Consider the following 21,091-nt stretch of genomic DNA (forward strand, 5'->3'; position numbering starts at 1 on the left):
TGCTCGGGGCTGAAATAAGGTAAAAGCCAGTAACACAGACATGTTGTAAGACAGGAAGATGGAGATGAAGCGTACCTACATGCTGAAGGGCCACGTTGCTGGAAGCTTAATGATAATCTGTGCCATCAGGCAAAAGAGAGTAACTCAGGTCTTTGGTGTTCTCCTAAGACAGAGCTGTCGAAAACAACGTGCAAACAATCACCGACAACTTTATACTGTTGCTGTTACCCATTTTTAACTGAATTTGGTTTGGAACAAACCGCATACATCTCAGAACTGTGTAAGCTGAATAGTTTCAGCAATGGCTTAAGTATGTTCCACAACCCTGTTACTACACGGTTTGGGTTATGCCTAACAAACACCCACCAGAAGCTGGCAGGCATGCTCAGCAAGGCGCAAACCTCATCCCGTTAGAGAGGCTAGTTTCAGTGACAGCTGAAGATCTAGAGATCCCTTGAGTTTAACATCCCCCAAAAGCAAGAGACCTGTGAGAAGCCAGCGGCCCAGCAGCTGAGCAAGAGCAGAGCGAGCCTGTGCGTTGGCTCACAGAATTAAAAATCTACATGAAAACCAAGTACCAAAAAAACCTTCTAATGATCAAGTCACTGACGTGAAAAAAAGAGCACCAAGGAGTGTATCCACAAATCTTTATTTAAAGCTTTTAAATGGAACATACTGTTTAGTTTCCTCAGAAAAGGAAAACCTGAAAACCAAAAGACAAACTCAATACACATGACAATGCTCCTCATAAATGGATCTGTGCAATACGAGCGGATATTTGTATTCTCGTGGTTACCGACTGCGGTAGTACTTGCACCGGGTTATCTAGAAGGTATGCACCATAACAAGCTCTTAAAAGCGTGTTCATCACCTAGAAGTAGTGGCAAAATTGCATAGTTATTTAAATTCACTATAAACCAGTCTCTTGAACAGTCATTGCAGCTAGTAGCCGGACAACAAAGTAAGACCTGGCTTCTGGAAAAGCTATTTGGTATTTTCGTATTGTGTAATCGTCATGTCAACAGCCACTAACTGAGCTCAAAACCAAGAACTGTCCTTTAAAATCAGGATGTTAAGTTAAAGCAACATCTACTCAAAAGTGGAGCAACACCTTTTTTTAAGTACCACCAACAAATTTTACATGTAGGATATATCTATATACACACACACACATATATACACATACTACCAAGAGGGATCCACTTGAAGCTTTCAGTGCATCTGTGCTAAATACAAAAAAAGCATACATTAGTTAAAAGCAATTTTCGTGTTCACTAAGTGCAGCCCATTATTAAAAGATACCTTAAACCCAGGTTTCAGGGTTGGGGAGTTTCTTTTTTGCTTTGTATTGTTTGGCAACCTTTAAACAAGTAACTCAAGGTAAGACTTTGACTCGGGTATGGAAGAGCAGAAGAGTTTGGTTGGTGGGGCAGGTAAGCCCCCTGGAGCTGGCAGGCACCTGCCAGCCGGGAGAGCCGATGCTCTGGCCAAGCGCCGGCCTGCGGGAGCTGGACGTACAGCGCAGGGGGCGTGCGTTAGAGTACAAACATGCTACACCACGCGCCTTATGAAGTACAGGTGACCCTACGTACACCCAAAGCCTGCATCTACTTGCTGGCACCACGAAGGACAGAGCGGCCAGCAGAGCTTAGGAAAGGTACCACCACAGCCCTCCCACAAGTCCCATGCACACGGTCAATGCCCTTTTCTGCAGGGAAGTGCTGCAACAGCAAACGTCCCTTTTTAGGCCAGCAAAATGTCCTTATCGTCCTGGGGTAACTGCTGCCCCACCATACCTGTGGCAAGTTATCAAACTGAATAAATTAACTGCTTTAAAATTATAAACTCTACTTCTAAAGTTATGCCCTAACACAACAGTAGCTTTAGATTAAGATGGGGTAGAAAAGTTCTTCACCTCTATATGAATTATATTTATTCAGTTTAGCTTATTCATTTCCATTATGCTTCTAATAATTTTCTAATCTCTCTTTTGTAAGATTGCAATTTTCTGAAACAATTATTCTTATTGATGCTTCTCTAAGAATGAGGAATTGTTTTTCCTTCATAGTAGTCTCCAAGGGGGAAAATCTGCCTGAGTCTTACATGTAGCTTCATACCCACACAGACAGACATTGCAGACAGTGACATTTAAACAAATTTACAGCCAACAGAACTCCGTCATAAAAAGTGTACCACGCTGTTAGAATAAACCTAGCACTCTTCATACAAAATTCTGTAGCACTTTTACCCTTTCTAAATTGAACTGCCAAGCAACGTGGCAGCCACAGCCTCCTGCGCAGTACGGCAGAGCGCACACTTCTTCCAGCGTGCTCCTTAGGAACACCACAACATTCAAGGGGCGCTGCTCTATAAAAAGCAGCATCTTTGCAGTGTGTGCCCAGTATCCTCAGCAATCCAGCTCCTTGTTTCAGCAATGCAAGCTTTTTAAAGGAGAAAAGCAGCAGACTTCATAACTAATAAATCTTAATTGAAGACTCAGTATTAAAGGTTGTGACATATTTTAATATCAATGCTTCTGGCCTTTCTGAGAAATGTCACACGTAGAAATAAAGCAATTTTGCCACCTGCCTCAAGTACATCACCTTGCACCTCACTTCCTTAGGTCAAAAGTTGAATTTCAATACTAATAAACAGCTACGTAGTGAAACAAGTTGTATTTAATCAAAAGGTGGGTTGATTGTACTTTATAAAATATAAAGAATAAATGCAAGTTCTTGTAGCATCTGTACATAAACACCATCGACCTGAAGTGCACAAAGGAACAGACCAAGAGAATTATTGAAAACTGCAGTCACATTTTGTCAGCATCTTGCCATCCCTTCAACTTTCTTGGTCACGTGTTCAAAAGGAAAAAGCAATTAACACCAGCTGCAAATGAACCCTGAAATCCTTCATCACATCACTGCATCTTCCAGACCATCACCTCTGACATTAGCAGCACAACGAAACAGTCAGTTTCTTGGCTGTACTTGGAGATGGCATTCCAAATGGAAACAAACACTATCACAATATTCTCACTACGCTGATGTTGCACCACCCTCCGTCGCTATTTAATAAACGTTGCTTGGGTTCAATGCAGAAGTTGTTTTAAGGGAAGGATAAAAGAAAACAAAGCCATAGATCTTGCATGCCCCTCAATCTGAACATGATCTGAGTATTTATGGTAATGCTACAATTTCTTAAATATTTTGCTTGTGACTGATTTACTAAGTATGCATGTTTATGTATCTACACACGTACCAAGACACTAGTTCAATAAATTAAAGCTCAAGACACTAACTGTGAGCACAAGAATATTTACAAACTGAAATAAATTAAAGAGCAAAATGTGTGCGATATTAAATAAGGATCTCACTAAGTAACAATTGTCAACTTCTGTACTAAAAACGTGGCTAACTTCTGTGCTGCTACCCAAGGCCAGAAGCACATTTACAGGCCAGGAAGAAGAGGGCGAGGAGCAGCAGGCTGGTCACCACTCACGCCACGCACACGGAGCGCAGGCCGGGGCGATGGCGCGGAGGCAGACCCAAAGGTTCAGCCACCCGGACTGAAGACCCAGCTGGGGCTGGGGTGACAGCACCAGGCTCACGGCGCCACACGCACACAACCCCCAGACCAGAGGCGCACGCACATGCCTGCCACAGTCTCCTACCTGAACTGGACTGAGACACCCAAGCTCATCACTCCCTTATTTGTAAGGCATGCTTTGGGAAAAAAACAAAGGAAACCCTCCTTTGTAGCCTTGCTACAAGTTTTCAAGAATACCGAGCCAGAAAATGTAATTCAAAACAAAAGATTCACTCCCACATGGTAGTTTAGCCACAGATGCAGAAATAAAAATGACCCATTTCCTCTGCATTGTACGGAGCGAAAGGTACTTCCAGGCTATTCTCCACAGCAGAAGACATGCAGGGAGGTACAGGTTTAGATTCCAAAAGGGACAGCCGATTACGCTGTGTGCTCTCAGTTTATCTTCTGACAAAAGAGAATGTTACCGGGAAAGTACACTGGTTTTCAAGAAAAATCCAAAGCCGAGTGACTGAACAGCAAGGATCATTGCTCTGACAATACATGCCTTTTTGTGAGCAGAGTTGTTGGTTGTGGTGGTCGGGTTTCTTTTCGATCAGGGGACTGATTGAAAAGAGAATGCCAAGAGTGGGATGGTATAATTTGTCCCAGCAGGAACTAGGTAACAGCACCTGCTCCCCACCCCCACCCACCCCCACCTGCAGTTACACAAACACCAGTGACTAGAGATGGTATCACGCTGACAAAGTGTTAAGGCATAAGTGACAGTACAACTGACAAAGCCTTTTAAGTACAGTCCCCAAGTGACTGATCAATGCTTCTCCTGAATATACACACCTACAATTCTCTCTCAGCTGCAGATTCCAGACTGCAATACAACCAGTTTGGTTCTGACCTGCAGGTGCCATGGAAGAGCCTCGCTTTGCTGTACTTGTTTATCAAATCCAAAACTAAGAAAAATAAATAGTAAGCAGTGTGACTTAAGGCAGACAGCCATCTGGTGGAAGCATCCCTACTTCAAAAAAAAATTAAGTACCTGCCTAAAGGACTTCTCTATCTGGAGCTGAAGGATTATTGATCCCATGAAAGGTCTCTGCTGACCAAAGAACTTCAAGAACTTCCAGACACCTGCTGTCAATTTTTCAAACTGCAAGGGGCAAGAAATTTGCAAGTAAGAATGTGAAGAAACTTGCAACTGGGTTTTACATTTTGTTTACTTACAATGAATTATAATAAAACTTCAGATACACCAGTGACTTTTAATAGTATTTTTCAAAAATTGGCTCAAATGTATGAACAAGACACAAGCGACCCCAGTAATTCAGTCTACCTATGAAGGTATTTCTTTGCCGGCCGAGTCTCTCCCATACAGCTTCGTGTCCCTTTCCTAGGTACTTTCTGAAACCGAGAGACTTCCCTTCCAGGCATTTGCAGCCCTGGGTTACAGACACTTCATGCTAACTACTTTAGCTCTGACATGAAGGCAGCTACAGCGGTAAGAGTCTCTGTGCAGACGCATCAACTGCTTTGTACCGGTGGTGGTGAGGAAGCCGTTTCACTTCGGCCTGCAGGATGCACAGCACAACTTCTGTGTTCTTGGCACTCCCCTGTCTACTTATGGATTTGCCATTCTCTAATGGGCAGATACATCAGCACCTACCTGTAAAATTAAAAGGTGCTAAAATAAAACAACTCCTTTTGTAACCTAGTTTTCCAAAGGAATAAATACAACTCACTGGCACAGAAACTCTCCACCTGAAGAACAGCTCACAGGAGTGATCAAACTAGACCCTGACAATACCTGAGCTTACAAAAACTGGCTCATGCTACCTACTCTGAATGCACTACAGAACTGAGTCGGTTAGTAGGCTCCTTAATAAAGGATCTGGTCTGTTTCACAAAGTTTTCGTCAAAGTGCAGGGAGGAGACAAGAGCTAAAAGCACTAAAGGACAGGTCCAGTGAGACCTGTTTTCAGTTGGCCAAACACCTTGCAACAGATTTTCAGAGTGTTTGTGATACAGATAAAACCAGCTAAGTTGGGAAAAGTACTGAATTTAAAGAATGTCTATGTGAACTAGAATTACACAGCTTATTCGCTTCTGTGGATGGAGGTGAACTTTTTTTCCTTACTGTTTTTATTAAAGCAAATGTAGCGGTCAAGCTGCACGCTATACTGCTGAAGTCAAAAACTAGTGCAGAAAAAGAATACGATTGTCCCACTAGTATTGCCTGACGACTACATGGCGTCTCCTTCATTTATCTTACCTGTTCGTGTCTTTTCTCGCACTGCTAAAATAATCATCGGAATAGTACAGACCTCCAAACCCACCAAGCATTTTAAGAGCCAGTTTCTCAGGACGTTTAAAAGATAACTGTAAGACAGAACTCTGATCAATGACTTCTCAGGACACACACAGTCCTGAAGTTTACAACGCACACTATAAAAATGAAAGACACACAATACCCTTTTCTCTTTCTAAAACCTTAAAATTATTTTCTATTGCATCTTCCCCCACTTTCTGCTAAGATCTCCCCCGTAATTTACTTGGAGAAATTTAAGTTTTGGGAATGAGGAGAACAACATTCTATTTATTTATTTAATTGACTCTGCGAGGGTTCTGACTGAGCCTGGTGAAGACACCAGGCAACAGATAGGGGAATTTGGAGAATCTTCTATCTTCTTAAGAGGAGGAACTCAAAAGAACTCTTCAACATGTCCCTCCTCTCATAATTACTGAATTTGGGTTTTTAATGAGCGTATTTAATCCACTAAAACAAGTGCTCTAACTTGAACATAAAACACTTTGAGAGGCAGGTAGTTTACAGGAATTGGTTACTTCTATTGAGACGGATTTAAAAATCTTCCAAGTTGACTCATGAACATTAGGCTAACCTCCAGTGCATTTTTTTCAGCAATTGCTTTTCATACCAAAGAGACTCAAAATATTAATTTTCCAGTAAGCATACAAAAATAGTTTCTTACTCTCTTAACCAGTCTACGAAGCTCCTTTTGCTGCTTTCCAGTCAACATCCATCTAACTAAAATAAGTTAGTACAATCATTTGTATGGGCTGTCTGCATACTGGGCAGGGTTTGTTCCTCTTCTTAAGTTTTCTTGCGCACGTGAAACAAGACATGAGGTGTCCTGTTTTGCCATGAACTATGCAGCCATTTTTAGGTCTGCTCTGACATATGACGCAGGGCTCTATGCTGGTAATGGGCAGAGTGCATTCCATGTTTTCCTCTTTGTCTTGCATCTCTCTCTTCTCAGGTTCCTTATAGTCCTCCTGACTGCCGCAAAACATGCTGCTCGATGTTGATGGCTGGGAAAAATCTTCACTTTCCTGGGACTCTGAAATTTGTACTGCTTTATCCTCGCTCTCCTCCACAGCTCGTCCTTTATCTTCAGTCATTTTCACTTTCTTGCAGTCAGGAACATCAAAACCTTCTTCAGACTCTAGAGGGAAGGAACTTTCCAATTTGCTCTTTTCCAGTTTATTACTTTTTTCATCTGGAAGCCAATCCTCACGAAGGGCCCAGCATCTGTGGCAATGTCGTGGAAGTGGAGGATTCATTTCGCTACATTCGGGACACTTCCAATAATCCTTTAGTGAATTAAAGGTTGGAACAGCTTAAGCTACTTGGAATGCTTACAACTGAAGTATTCAGAGATTATAAACAATTTATTACTCCCAAAATAATAACTATCTTGAGCTACTGACTTGTTTACAATTTTAAAATTCCATTCAGTGTTTGGCCCCATTTCATGGTTCTAGATTAAAACAGCCTTGATTTTAAAAAAAGACTGATTTTCTTTCTTTTTGCAGATTTGTGAAATAGAGGTAGAACAATGATGGTTTATTATTTCCTATCCAAAACTGAAGAAACAAGACTATAAAGTCTTCAGAGAACCTCATGAAAAAACTTCCTTCTGATAAAATAGCCACCATTCCCGTTATTTTCAACAACAGACTTCCGAAACTGAAACTATTAAAGATTGGAGGGACGTTTAACCTGTGGTATGCTAAGCTGCTGGTGTGCAAACCAGTCGGGTGAGGGCACTCTGACACAGTAGTATTAAAGAATAGAAAAAGTCAGCCATTTTAAAAAAAAAAAAAAGAAAAAAACAGCTGAATCCCTCTCAAGAGATTACACCATACACTATGCTGAAAATAAGCCACTATCTTATTGAAAATATTAATTTTTAAGGAGACCCTTTGAAATAATGCGTGCCATAGCAGGAGTAAAAACAAACAAAAAAAACCCCCAAAACCTATTTAGAAGACTCAAAGCACTGAGTCCTGAATAATATCAGTGATATCAAAAGCTTGAAAGACCAATTTCAATTCCTAAAAAGCAACATATTTTTCCATACATAAGTAGCGCTATGCTTTTAGGTGGTGGCTAGCTCTGCCTTCTACACCCTCAGTCCTACAGACCATCAAGGGACTGAACACTTCAGACAGTTTTGGACAACAGCTTTATTCAAGCTTCAACTGTGAAAAGCAAATATATACAAAAAGATACACTGCATATTAATTCTAGTGTGTGTTTTTTTTCCCCACATATGTCTACATACTTTGCCTCAAACCCCTGAATTTCTTCCCACACCAAAAATGGTCTCACAGAATTTAGAAAAAGCCTCACTTAACTGTTCTGAAAACAGGTTTGTCTTCGTATCAGTATGCTACACATTAATTCAGGTTTGACAATAAAACTAAGTATTATGATTTGTAAGATTTTTTTAAATATATGCATATGCAACTAAGATATTTTTTTTTTTTGCATTTTGTGCAAAAGGTCAGATTTAGACTCCAAGTAGTTTCACTGACTTAAATGAAGGAAATTAAGTTTTTAATGGATTAAGTAGTTTACTAATTTTAAATAAAAAATAAATATCAAGGTTTATTAATAATCACATGTTCAACAATTAAAATACTGTCTTGGAATCTTTTCTTTAAGCACAGAAGAAAAAGTCAATTTAATTCTTAAAAAAAAAATCACTGGTAGCAACAGAAATCACCTATACTCCTTGATCTACTCTGTCAGTTCACCCAACTTGTGATGCTTTGCCAGTAAAGTTTTTACTCACAGCTAGAGAAATCTCTGGATCTTCATCAAACGAATCAGCATCACTATCGTCATCCTGGTAAATAGTCAACTGATATACCTGGTTTAAATAAAAAAAAAGTATTGATGTAACTGTTTTTTTGGCATTCAATTAAAAATATGACAGATTTTTAATTCAACAGATTTTCTGACAGATCTCTAATACGTTAATTTACATTAGCAAGTAACTCCACAAAATCTGATGACTGGTTTTGGGGCATTCTGTTCACACTTGTAACACGTAAGTTTGAAGAGACTAGACAGACAGAAGGTACCACTTCCTAGAAGAGGTGCCCCTTCCCCTCTGCTCAGCACCCGTGAGGCCACACTTGGAGCACTGTGCCCAGCTCTGGCCTCCTCAGTGCCTGACAGATACGGAGCTACTGCAGAGTCCAGTGAAGGGCCACCAAGATTACTAAGGGATTAGAGATGCTCTCACATGAGGAAAGGCTGAGAGATCTGGGACAATTCAGCCTGGAGAAGAGAAGGCTCAAGGGGGTTTTATCAATGTGTGTAAATACCTAAAAGGAGCAGGTAAAGAAGACAGAGCCAGGCTCTTTTCAGTGCTGTCCAGCAACAGGACAAGAGGCAACTGCCAGAAATTTAAACACATGAGGCTCTGTCTGAACATCAGGAGAAACTTTTTTTTTTTTCTCTTTTCTTTTCAGTGAGGGTGACTAAGTACTAGCACAGGTTGCCCTGAGCAGCTGCAGAGCCTCCATCCTTGGAGATATTCAAGTCTCTGGACATGGCCCATGGCCATCAGCTCTGCTTGAGCCAGGAGGGGTGGGTAAGATGACCTCCAGAGGCCACTTCCAACCTCTGCCATTCTCCAATTCTCAACAATGCTGTTGGGAGCAGGGGCACACCTCAATCCTTTCTTTCTCCAAATCACCATCTTATTTCAGGGTGCAGCTCTGCAGCACTATAACGCAGTGTACATCAGTACAGTCAGTCCCATTCAGCCTGACAAGTATCACAATCATGTAAGTCCCTGGTGAATTCTGGCTCTGGTATTTACCCAATCTTGCCATAGGCTGATTCACTCACCTCTTTGGAGTAATACAAAAGTAACTCGGGGGGTGGGGGGTGGGGGGGGTGGGGGTGGGGTGAGTTTCCCATTTCATTCCTAATATTCCAGGTATCTAGATCTCTGGAAAATGATGTTAATTGCAGTTTTACTATCTTGCCTCCTAATAGAAGTTTCTAAAATTGTACCTCAGCATCTCTATAAAACATTTATATTCATGAAGGCAAATGAATCACAAATACCCCTTTTTGCAAAGGGTTACTAGGCAAGTTTTCATTCAGTATAAAAAGTGTTGTCAAAGCTCAACATGTACTTCCATAATTAAAAATGGAGAAATACACTCAAGCAGACATGCTACCATCAATTCCAACAGCTACCGTGTGAAGCTGAAGAGACTTTTCCAGACTGTCAAGAGTCTTTTTCACAACCTGCAGAAAGTCTTAGCACCATTCTGGTTACTGCCTAGTGGGGTGTATAATGGTGACCCAGCTGCACAGTCTTGTAATTTGACTTACTGAACAACTGGGTGCATCTGTGACATGGCACATGTAGTCCTGAAATAAACCTGAAGTATTACTTCTTGCTGGAACCTCAAGATGAAGTATTCCTGTAGAGTTTCCTTCCCCCTCTCACTACCCTCCCCCCCCCCAGTCACAAAAAACCCAAACAGAATAAATCGTATACCTCATCATCTTCATCTGTGAGCTCCTGTCCTTCTTCATTATGGCTATAATCTTCTGAATAAATAGACTCAACTTCAAACTCCACACTGAACTGGTCTGAAACAGAACTGTGGTCAAACCAATCGGAGTTTTCGCTTAATGAACTGGCATCAAGATCCTGAGGGGGGAGGGAAAAAGTACACGCTCAACCTCACTAGTCCATATCCATAACCATTCCTGTTAAGATAGCTTGTATGGTAAAACTGAACTATCAAGTTTAATTAGCTATGGAAGAAATGAGACCAGCTGCTGTTAGACAAAACAACTTTTATGAGACAAACCTATACCAAGTAGGTAAAAATAAAGCTAGTTCTGAAAGCCTTTTGTCAGTTCTGTAATAAGAGTCTGCAGTCAACCTACAGCCAGCTTGGAAGACTAGAGGTACTGTTTCACAAAGGCTCTCCTAAAAAGTGGGAGAACTGCAAGCAGATGCAGTCTTTTGGCTACATGTCATTACATTCTCTATTCTCATTGACTTTATTAACCTTGAGACAGCAGCTAATCAATTATAAAATAGCAAGAGTTAAGATATATTACTAGTTCTGTCAATTCAGAGTGCAGCATATGACTATGAACACTGTTAGTTTAGATCTTCGTAACTTAATATAACCACAGATATCTGTCTCAGTGATTCCTGAAGACAATAAAAAGAAAAGCGAAGGGTTGGAAAATGAATAGTATATCATCAGGTCACTACTTCGTTCCGTTACGGAATCTGTACTGGAGCTACCAACTATTCCAAATTGTGGAATGTCTGTGACTGCTCTTCTTCTCTTAGCATTCTACAGAATACTTATTTTAAAACACAAAATACATCTGGCATTTTTTCAATACATGCCAAGCAGAAAGAATCTGTTTTTAAAAGAACAGTTGTAGTTAATATATGAAAAAAAAATTACTTCAGCTTTGTCAACAGATCTACAAAAGACCCCACTCCACCCACACAACTATTCTTTCAGCCTCTTTTCTTCCCTCAGATACCATTGAAGGCATTGCTGCTTTTACTTAAGAACATTATGTTTTAAGATGCAATTTGCACTTGTGGCATCTGCAAAATTTGTACCACAAAAATATATTTTTTTGACTTACAGGAATGGAAAGAGAATCTGTTGAATCACTGCTATTGCTTCTTTCACGGCACAGACCACTGACTACACACCATGAGAGACTTTCATCAAACGTCAACGAAATGCTGTCTGACTTGTGTCGTTTTCTTCTGTCACTATGCAGATCATCTGAAGAATTTTCTTCTGGGCATATTCAAGAATTTTTATTACGAAAAAAACATCTATGCAATGTGCAGTTTTAAGCTTAACAGAAGCGTAAAATATAATGTTACTTATGTAACAATTTAAGAAAAATAAAGTAATTCAGTATTATTTTGTGGGGGAAAAAAAGTACACCAAAAACTTGTTTAAAAAAGACACAGAAGCACTGAGAAACATGAAAAAAAGAGAAACATTCCTGAAACCAGGATTTCAGGGGCTGGCTTTCCCCACTTGTCCCATCAGTACGGCTTGTAAATGGCAGTCTCCACACGCAGGAAATAATTGCAAATTTGGAAGCATTTTTACTCCACTTCACACATGACATGTTAAACCCCTGGTAATTTTAAGAAATGCAGTCAGGATCTTAATTGTCCTAGATCCCTCTACAGTCAGTAGACAGAAAGGCACTTTCAGAGGGGTCCGAGCTCATCCTAGAATTTGCAGGGAGACAGCAACTAGCTCCCAGGTAACACACACACAAAGAACCTCATGCTATGCATGATAAGTAAGTTCAGGTTCAAGTTTCGGACACCTCAATGAATTTATCAGTTAATAGTTGCATTATATGCAATTACTCAACAGGATTTTGGTAACAAACCGTTATGACTTTCACCACACTAGCAAGAAAATCTTCAAGGCATACTGTATGAAAACTGAACTCGAAAGCATTGCTTTAAGCTGTGCTTACTAGATACGCTTCGTTGGAAGGCAAAAAGACAATGCTTTTAAAATACAGCATGTTTTGAAACAACCACCTATGGCAGTGTAAGGAGCAGGGGGACAGCATTTTAGGGGTAGGCAAGTCAAAATTCAGCTCCGCTTTTAGGCGCTGTAAAGCCAGTATGTAAGTGCAGCGGAGTGAAAACCTCCCCCAAAGAGGCCTGACACCTTGGTTCATCCAACAGACCTCAGTAAGAGCCTGCTGCCCTCCTACAGGTGCCTTCTGCACCCACCCTCTATTGCCCAGCTTCTCCCTTGCCTTGAAAACACACCCTGACAATCCACAAGTCTTCAAGTCTTGAATCTTTCATTGTATAAGAAAAGAGAACAAAACACTTGTACATACTTTGAGACTTCTCTTACTTTCCCTTGGTGCTTCTTGGCTCAGCCCCTCTCTTTTCTTTTTCCGCCCTGAGAGCCCCACCAAATTTGGTGCCCCCAGGCCCAAGGGTTGCTCCTGTCCATCGTTGTCCTCATTTAGTTGTCATGGCTCCATGCTGTACTGATACTGTATCACCACAAGGTTTCTATACACTACATAAGCGGCTCCAAAGGAGCCGCTACCATCCCAATTTAACAAGAATAGTGGTTTAAAAGGAAGATTTCCTATAAATTAGAAAAAAAGTGTATATAAAAACACTATATTAAAAGAACTTTTAAGGTTGTAACAAACTAATAAATGGATGCAAAGACAAGAGTTAATAATCAAGCCTACAATAAGTAAGCACAACACAGAACCGTATTTGCTCTGGGTCATGCCTAAATATTACAGGTCATGATGTTTAACTGAGACTTTCCATCCCTTCACTAGTTTTTGTTACAACATTAAAATGTTCTTTTAATTTAGTGCAAACCGCTCAGCAATGCAGCACAGTTTCTGGACTGACCAACATAAGTGGCCGACGATGAACACAAAAAAATACTACACACAAGCTGAGGAACTGAAAAATGTTCCCAAGCAACTGAAGAAAAGGGAATTCTATGCAGTGACGGAAGGTAATCACTGCCTGAGTAATTACAACCACCAAGTCATGAGGTAACAGAGGTAAGTGATGGAACAAACTAACGTTAAGAAATTCCACAGAATAGCATTTAAGTAGAACTGTAGAGAACACTTCCACTGAGAAACTTCAGTGTTATTTATGCTGACCAGTTGTTATTTGCTGATTATTGGAAGAAATATTACGGATTCTGAAAATGTGTTTGTCAGCGATTACTGAATAACCACAGTAAAGAGAAAGAGGATACAAATATGATGCTTAAGTAACCAGATGTTTTAAAAAGCGCTTAATGAATGGTCAGGTATCTAAACATATCTGAACTCATGCCATATTACTACCTGACCTCTGATACCTGCCACCGATTGAAATCCAATGAAAACTGGTTTTAGAGAGCAAACAAAATGTAAAAGTTTGTGGCTATCTACAGAGGGAACTAAAATGAATTTGACTACACCAGTCTTATAAACAAAAAGTGTTCTCATCGTGAAGACAACACAACTGATTAAGTCCTGCTGATGTGAGCAAGTTTAACAGATCTGTGGAACAAGTTACTCCATCATGTTACTAAAAAGTCTGAGAGATCCAAACTGCAATATGACACTGGAGCAACACAAGGAATTGTGTATTTCTTCCAGACTGAACATTTTGTTTTAGATAAGCAGAGAAACATGAATAGTATGTCAGCATCTTTTAAAGTCAGTAAGGCAACAGAATGTACTTTTCCTAAGCGGCCATGCTACCGAAAGCTCTGCATCATAAATCTGCACATACCAGATTCACTGTGTGTTCTCCTTCTAGTAGATGTAGTTGGTCTGGAAGTCACATTTGATGAAGTCTGCTTCTCTTCTAACTCTTGCATGGATTCCTGGTTAACAAAATACTGAGTAAGCCTGAGCACAAGTATGTGGTAAAAGGCTAGAATCAACTACCTGCATCTAAACCACAGACACTGTCATGCAAAACTAAGTAGAATTTATACTTTCAGAACATTTATTTAAAAAAAAAAAATAAATCACCGTAACATTCTCTTCTTCAAGCCGAAATCTGTCATCATCTTCAGGTGTGTCAGCAAGCCCAGAGTCTGAAACCAAACCAAACACCATAATACAGTACAGCAGAAAAAGTTAGTTTCAGGCTCAAAAACATTACAATAAAAGCAAGGGAGAGAAGTTAACTGCACACAGCATTTACAAAGTAAATTCTATTTAGAACTTAAATTCAGACATTTTGCAAAAAAATGGAAAAATCAACCCCGTTCCTTTGCTTTTCAGGTGTGTGCAGCACTCTCCCTGTGACACTACTGAAGTGGGAAAGTGGGGAGGAAGAAGAAACCTCAACTGCAAAAAATTTTATTATAAATGTCGACAAGTGAAGGCTGTGCATCAGCTGGGATTCTGCAGATATGAAAGAACACAGGCAGGAAATATTTTTCACTTCTTCCTCTCCAAAGTATATTTTACTAGCTATCATCTTATGGGAATGCTGAATTAAAAAGACATAAACTAGAATAAAAAAATATTTGTTATTAATTATATATGCTTACAACCAGATGGACCCTGAATTAATAAATTATCTTTCAAGAAAAGAATGTGTGAGGTAATTTAAATCTGCAAGTATAACAATAAGGGATAATAAAGAGAGCCTGTTTCCCACCTTTAGCACCTAACACTTGCCTTTAGGATTAATCAGAAACAAAGGGTGTCTTAATACGGATTTAGAAGCCAATTTACAAAATAGCTCCCCTTGTCTAACTTCTGGTTCACTCCTCACATTCGTCAAAAATTACCACTATATTGAGCATTTTTATACTTCAGGAAAGATAACTGTAAGAAAAAATTCTCCATTTATGGAGTAGCTATCCACAAAGTTATCGCAAAGCTACTTTTTTAAATGTACAGACCTTTTAAAATAGGACTCAGTGTAGCTGAGAGTGACCAGTTCTAAATGTACTCCACACGCAGTTTTAAAATCGAAACACAACACTACTAACAGAAAAAACAAAAAGCATTTGCCCCGACTTCATTAGTGGCATAAGTTCAAGAAGCTATTTTTGTCATATTAGAAACTAATTTTGCAATGTAGTCCTCTGTGTTCAGCTCTACACTTGCTCTGGTTCTAGTCAGACAAAATTACAGAATAGCTAATTATGGAGAGATCAAGGTTATCTGATCACTACATGCAAGATACATTGATTGAAGTTAGTTACATTTTCTCCACTAGTGTTTCCCAAAACAAAAGGTCCTCCCCAAACTAGCTTACCTTGTTGATTGATTGCTATCAGATTTCTGGAAATCATTGAATATAGTCTCCTTAGACAGGGATAAAGAAAGAGATGTTGCAAATTAGCTACATGTAATTGCAAAAGACAGCTTACCATCTCTGAAGATTCAAAGAGTTAAAAAAAGGCCATACGCGTTACGTTCTCCATTATTTCACAACCAGACTCTCAGAAAAGAATCCCATTTTACCTGTGTTCTTTTACTGAAAAGCTTGTTACTCCAAATAAATCCCCCAGGAGATCATTTGCACAGTGTACAATATGTTGCTGTTTTTCATCATATAATTGTTTAGACATAATATATTGTCCAAGATAGAATATTACCTGTAAAATAAATAGCATATACAGACATTAAATACCCAGGTTGATTCAAGTGTGAGAGAAAACACATTAAATTCATTGAAATTTGCTCTTCTCATAGATTGCCTAAAACTCCATTTGAGGTACAATTTTCATCTATCATTCACCCAGTACTCCGCTCTTCTATAGATCACCAGATACTTCTGTTCACATTTTGAGAAACTAGTTTCTAAACAAACACCACCTAACATGTCAGCAGGAGAATAAAAACAATACCTAGTCTTAATATCTTCTAGATAAGCCACGAACTCATTCACCCAAAACAAAAGAACAATCTACAGTATTCACTGTAATCTACCTGTAGTGATTAAAAGTTCTCACCTCCTTCATAGTAAAAGTGTCCTTTTCTGCACCAGCTAACTTTAACAACTTCAACAATAGTGGCTTTGGTTTAACCTGTGTGGGGAAGAAGAAAAACAGAATGCATCAACTATTCACCAAACAAAACACTGTTTAGAGGCTGGCTTCCTCCTTCTGTATTATGTCGATATACAAACACACAACTACATTAAAACCTATCCACACACAAGATTTTTTGACTTGGCAGTTAAACTTTAAAGAAAATAACAGGAACCAAATCATATTGAAGTCCTCATACACTGTCAGCACAAACCCTAATCTTTCACCACTGCATAAAGACTCCTCTACTTGAACTACAGGACTCATTTGGTAGTTCAAAGTACACGGCTGGGTCCTAAGGAATTCAGCTTCACTCCTTCAGTCACTACAGTGAGTGACTCCCAAAGGGGATGGAGGAAGGCAAATGGACCTCTGCGACTGTCAGGTCCAGAGTGCAAGTCACAAAGCAGAACACCGGTCCACCTCTTTCCTCGTTTCTTCCTGTGACAGTTGCTGGGTTTGCATTTGCCTGCCAGCTGGGCTGCAAATCTCTGAAGACTTTTCTTAACTAGGATAAGCACACCCCGTATGTACTTCAATCACTCCTACGTAGCAATGGCCCATCGTGTGCTAGCACAGTTACATGTGCGGCCAGTCTATGACAATTTCTGAGGTTGAAAAGGGAAAAGTTTAAAGTTTTGGTTTTTTTTTTTTAAAAAAAAAATCACTTTCCCAGCCCTCTTTTTTTATTTTTCTTCTGGCCCAAGCTGCGTCCAGATCCCATTCATTACACTGTTCCATAACCAGCTGTGCCAGTACGAGGGCAGGAGATGAGAACAGGCTGCAGTTGCTGCCACAACTGCAAACAAAATGCCTGTGAAGCCACTGATGGTTCCCACTGCAGTATATTCTAATATTGCCACTTTTAACAGTACATTAACCATTCTAAAACCAGGCTAATATTATAGCTATCCTAATGTATTCCCTAAAATTTAAAAAAAAATGTATAAAATGCTTCTTTTCTAGGAAAGTGAATCAGTGTGAATCAAGTCTCATAAGACAAGGAATAAATGCCTAACGGAAGGGGGGGGGGGGGGGGGAATTTCCCTACATTCCATTTCAAGTATCTGCTAAAACCAACGTTTAAGTTGTAGTTCATTAACAAGAGATTAGTTCCATGAATTACACATAATGAAAACAATAAAGCTTGTGGACAACCTTGGATGTCTATTCACCCGTTCTTAAGTACTGAATTATTTAGAGTGTCTGGCATATATTACAGTTTCATAAAGGAAGCAAACAATAACTTATTAAACTACTAATGACAGCTGAGCATAGGAAAGCAAAGAACAGTTTCAGATCTCTGAATCCACAACCAGACCCATGGGTTCAAGATGCTTTTACTGCCCAGCCCTCTCTCCCCGACTCCTGCATGTATGAAGTTCTTGACAATAGCATCACATTATGACAACTTTAAAAAAAAAATAAACGAGAAAAAAACATCAACTTCAAACTGTCTGCTGTTCTGCTATTCACTTTTTCGAAGTTGTTATTGGTCTACATTTTTAAATTTTACCCTTCTACAAAAAGTAATCCACTTCAAGCGTCGCTATTCACATGCCTTTTTAAAATCACATCTCAGGTCTAACACACAGGCTTCCACCCTCAAGAAAACTTAGTCAGAAAGCCAGGACAGCAGAACTGTCACTGTATGATGGAAAGCCTAGATACGCAAAGTCATAAACACAGACCAAACGAAGCCTCTTATTACAACTTCCTTATGAATTCCAATAGAGGATAAAATGAAAATGCCGAAGTCGAAAACCTTCAGTTGTAATGACAAGATTATTTCACAACGTACGTTTTCCACAACGGAGATCTTCCACAACCCTTCAGTTATGAACTATAACAATTCTCACCACCAAATACTTACCGTGATCAAACCGGACCATAAAGTTCCTTTTTATTACAAGAAAGCAACCTGGCCATCAAAAGTCTCCAGGAAACGGAGCCCAGGCCTAAACCATCACCCTCAGGTCTCAACCACGAACGAGAAAGATTTGCTTCACAAGTACGGGATCAAACCCAGCCCATCTTCAGCGGATCTCCTGGCTCTTCGCTACCCGGCGCTGGCTGAGCGAGGCTGCTGCCCTTCTGAACGAGCAGCCAGAAACTCTGCAAAAAGCATGAAAAACTCGCGCGTCCAACAGAGCTACTGACCAGCGCCTCTTGCTCCGAAGCGGTGACGGAGGAGGCATCCGTGAGGGAGGACATCTTGGTATTGCACATTTGCCTGCAACGAAGGGGGGGAACAACCTCACAACGCGGCACACAGCTACACAACCGGGGTCGTGCCGTCCCCGCCCCGAGACGCGGGGGTGCAGCCGCCACCCCGCCTGCGCCCACTCACCCTTCGCCGGCCGCGGGTATCTGGGCCGAGTCGGGCCGGGCCGGGTCTTATATAGCGCTGCCAAGAGGCGGCATGTCGGGGCTTAGCTCCTGCGCCGGCCGCGGCCCGACATGCCCGAGCATGACCCGGCACGGCGCTGCCGAGTCACTGCGGGAGGCGGGCGGGGGCTGACGCTGACTCACCGCGGCCGCCAGGACCGGACGGGGCGGGGGGGGGGGGGCAGCGGCGGCGGGGAGCGGCGGCCCCGGCCCCGCGCCCTCCCGCCCCGGCCTCTCCCCCCGCGCCGGCGGAAGCCAGAGCGCTCACCTCAGCGCCGCCAGCGAGCTCCCCCGCCGCGCCGCAGCCGGCCCTCCCCCAGCACCGAGGCCGCCTCGCGCGAAAAGCGACCCCCGAGCGGCCCCCCAGCCCCTGCCCTCCCAGCGAGCCGGGATCCCCACGCACCACCAGCCGCGCCCGCTCCACTGCCCGGCCCGCGGCGGGCGGAGGGCCGGGGCCGCTACCACGCCGCAGCGCGCTCCGTGACCCACGCCGCCATTTTGGCCGCCGCGCCGCGCGGCCCGGCGCTCTCCCCAGCGCCCCCTAATGGGCTCGGGGCAACGCGCGGGCCTGAGGCGACGCCGGTGTCACACTGGCGGCTGCGGGCCCCGCACCGGCCTGCTCGCCGTCCCCGGGCCCCGCGGGCCTGAGAGCCACAGCCCGGGCCCGCGGCGTGGGGCCGAACGGAGAAGCGGTTTTCCGTTCCGCCCCACGCCGCGGGCCGGGGCTGTGGGACAGCCGGGGCTGTGGGACAGCCGTGGCCGTGGCCAGGCAGCAGCAGGTGCTGCCCACACCCACGCCGAGGGCTGCGGGAAGTAGGATGCTCGGGTAGCGCTTTGCCAGTGGCTTTTCATGTTCTCGTCTAAGTCCTTCCTCTTCTTGTCCACCGGCCCTGTTACCCCTCCCGACCGAGGAAACCCTCGGGTTGTGGTAAACAAAACGTCGTGGCTTGTGGACGTGAAGCACTGGGGAGACAGAGCTGAAGCCAACAGTCTAAAAGTGTATGAATTCCCTACGGACCCTCATTTCTGCCAAAATTAAAACGTCTTTGGCTGCAGGCAGATCTGACTTCCCCTCAGACTCATGTGGTAGGTCTGAGGCACAGCCATGCCCGCGTGGGGCAAGGCCATGCCGTCCCCGCCGGTGGCAGCCCTCTGGACCCCCAGTTTGTGAGCTCCAGTTCTGAAACATCAGACCTTTCGGGGGGATAGATAAACAGCTTTTAAGACTTCTGATGGCAACCCTGTACTTGCACAAATCCAGCTGCAGCATATGTTAGTGATAGAAAACTTAGGTCAATTTCTTTCAACGTTAATAAAGGCAGAGGCTCTTGCTTATAGTCCACAGAAATTCAGGGACACAAGAATAAAAAAAGTGTTCATTGCCTGCCTAATGACACCTTTGAATACTAGTTTGATTTGCAATGGTCATTTGTGCCTTTTAAGTTGCTTTTTTCACTGATATTTAGGAGAGGAAACTAGGAGAAAACTTTACATCCAAAGAGACCTGGATGCTGTCATATTCTCCTATAATCTTGTAATCTTCCATTCTGCAATTCTGAGTATCTTTTAAGTGTAGGGTATTTGGAAGTATGTTATTTTGATAGGTACTTATTAATTGCTAAACTTCAAGTAGAACTGGTTAGGGTTTTTTTGACTCCCTGTTCTAATTCTCAGGTTTTTCTTTCCTCAAGATGACATTGTAAAATTGTATTTGAATAGTGAAAAGATTTGTTAGAGAACATGAGTGCTGCAGATAGTGTTAAAGATACGGTAGAGCAGAGTGAATATAATGGCAATTTTCCATGACAACTAACTTGTCCAAACAAGCAGTGGATAACTGCCTGGACTTGTTTGTTGGCCAAATACAGATTTTCAGCAACCACGGCACCTTGTAAAAATTCCAGCAATGGTTTAAATCTAGATATTTGTGTGATGACAGCTTTTCAAGATGAGCTTGTTAGCCCTGTAGAGCATAAAGTTCAGGGTCTAGTGAGGGACAGCTGAGAAGCTGCCATAATTTTGCAAAGTGTGCTCACCTTCTGTTAGTACCGGGCTCTGAAGGCAAACAGAAATCTGGTTTAAGTGGAATGTCCTGCCACAGGCAAAGTCAGATATCTGCTCATTCCCACTCACCGCTCCAATTCCAAAGGTCCTTAGCTAGCTAGCTTCATCATGAGGAGAAAATTGTGTCTACACAAAAACACAGGAGGATGGAACTGAATGGCTACATTCAGTCGATGTAACACTGAACAGCAGTATTATTGAT

The 21,091-nt window shown here is 42.0% G+C and overlaps 1 protein-coding gene across 4 annotated transcripts; it reads right to left on the bottom strand.

The window, feature by feature from the left end:
• Positions 1-630: 630 nt before the first annotated feature.
• Positions 631-19,383, bottom strand: MDM2 (MDM2 proto-oncogene). Of its 4 annotated transcripts, none has more exons than XM_055807399.1 (11): positions 19,229-19,383; positions 18,598-18,670; positions 16,360-16,434; positions 15,869-16,002; positions 15,660-15,709; positions 14,417-14,481; positions 14,172-14,265; positions 11,501-11,658; positions 10,374-10,529; positions 8,643-8,720; positions 631-7,155 (listed from the first exon to the last, which is right to left on the bottom strand). In XM_055807399.1, the coding sequence occupies exons 2-11, from the start codon at positions 18,664-18,666 to the stop codon at positions 6,586-6,588; spliced, it is 1,449 nt and encodes a 482-aa protein (XP_055663374.1). In that variant the 5' UTR covers positions 18,667-18,670; positions 19,229-19,383; the 3' UTR covers positions 631-6,585. The 4 variants fall into 4 exon arrangements, with proteins under 4 accessions (XP_055663374.1, XP_055663372.1, XP_055663373.1 ...); XM_055807397.1 differs by having other exon boundaries at positions 11,501-11,661; XM_055807398.1 differs by lacking the exon at positions 19,229-19,383 and adding an exon at positions 18,788-19,034 and having other exon boundaries at positions 11,501-11,661.
• Between the last annotated feature and the right edge of the window lie 1,708 nt (positions 19,384-21,091).

Source organism: Falco peregrinus, chromosome 6, assembly GCF_023634155.1.
Source record: "Falco peregrinus isolate bFalPer1 chromosome 6, bFalPer1.pri, whole genome shotgun sequence".
In the NCBI taxonomy this organism is placed as follows: Eukaryota; Metazoa; Chordata; class Aves; order Falconiformes; family Falconidae; genus Falco; species Falco peregrinus.

What these genes read in the sequence shown, in the direction of transcription:
- MDM2 (XM_055807397.1), bottom strand. Translation starts at nt 18,666, where the DNA reads ATGTGCAATACCAAGATGTCCTCCCTCACGGATGCCTCCTCCGTCACC. An exon ending in CTTCGGAGCAAGAGGCGCTG is followed by an intron (nt 16,435 to 18,597) that starts GTCAGTAGCTCT and finishes TTCCCCACACAG; the next exon opens with GTTAAACCAAAGCCACTATT. An exon ending in ACACTTTTACTATGAAGGAG is followed by an intron (nt 16,003 to 16,359) that starts GTGAGAACTTTT and finishes TTTATTTTACAG; the next exon opens with GTAATATTCTATCTTGGACA.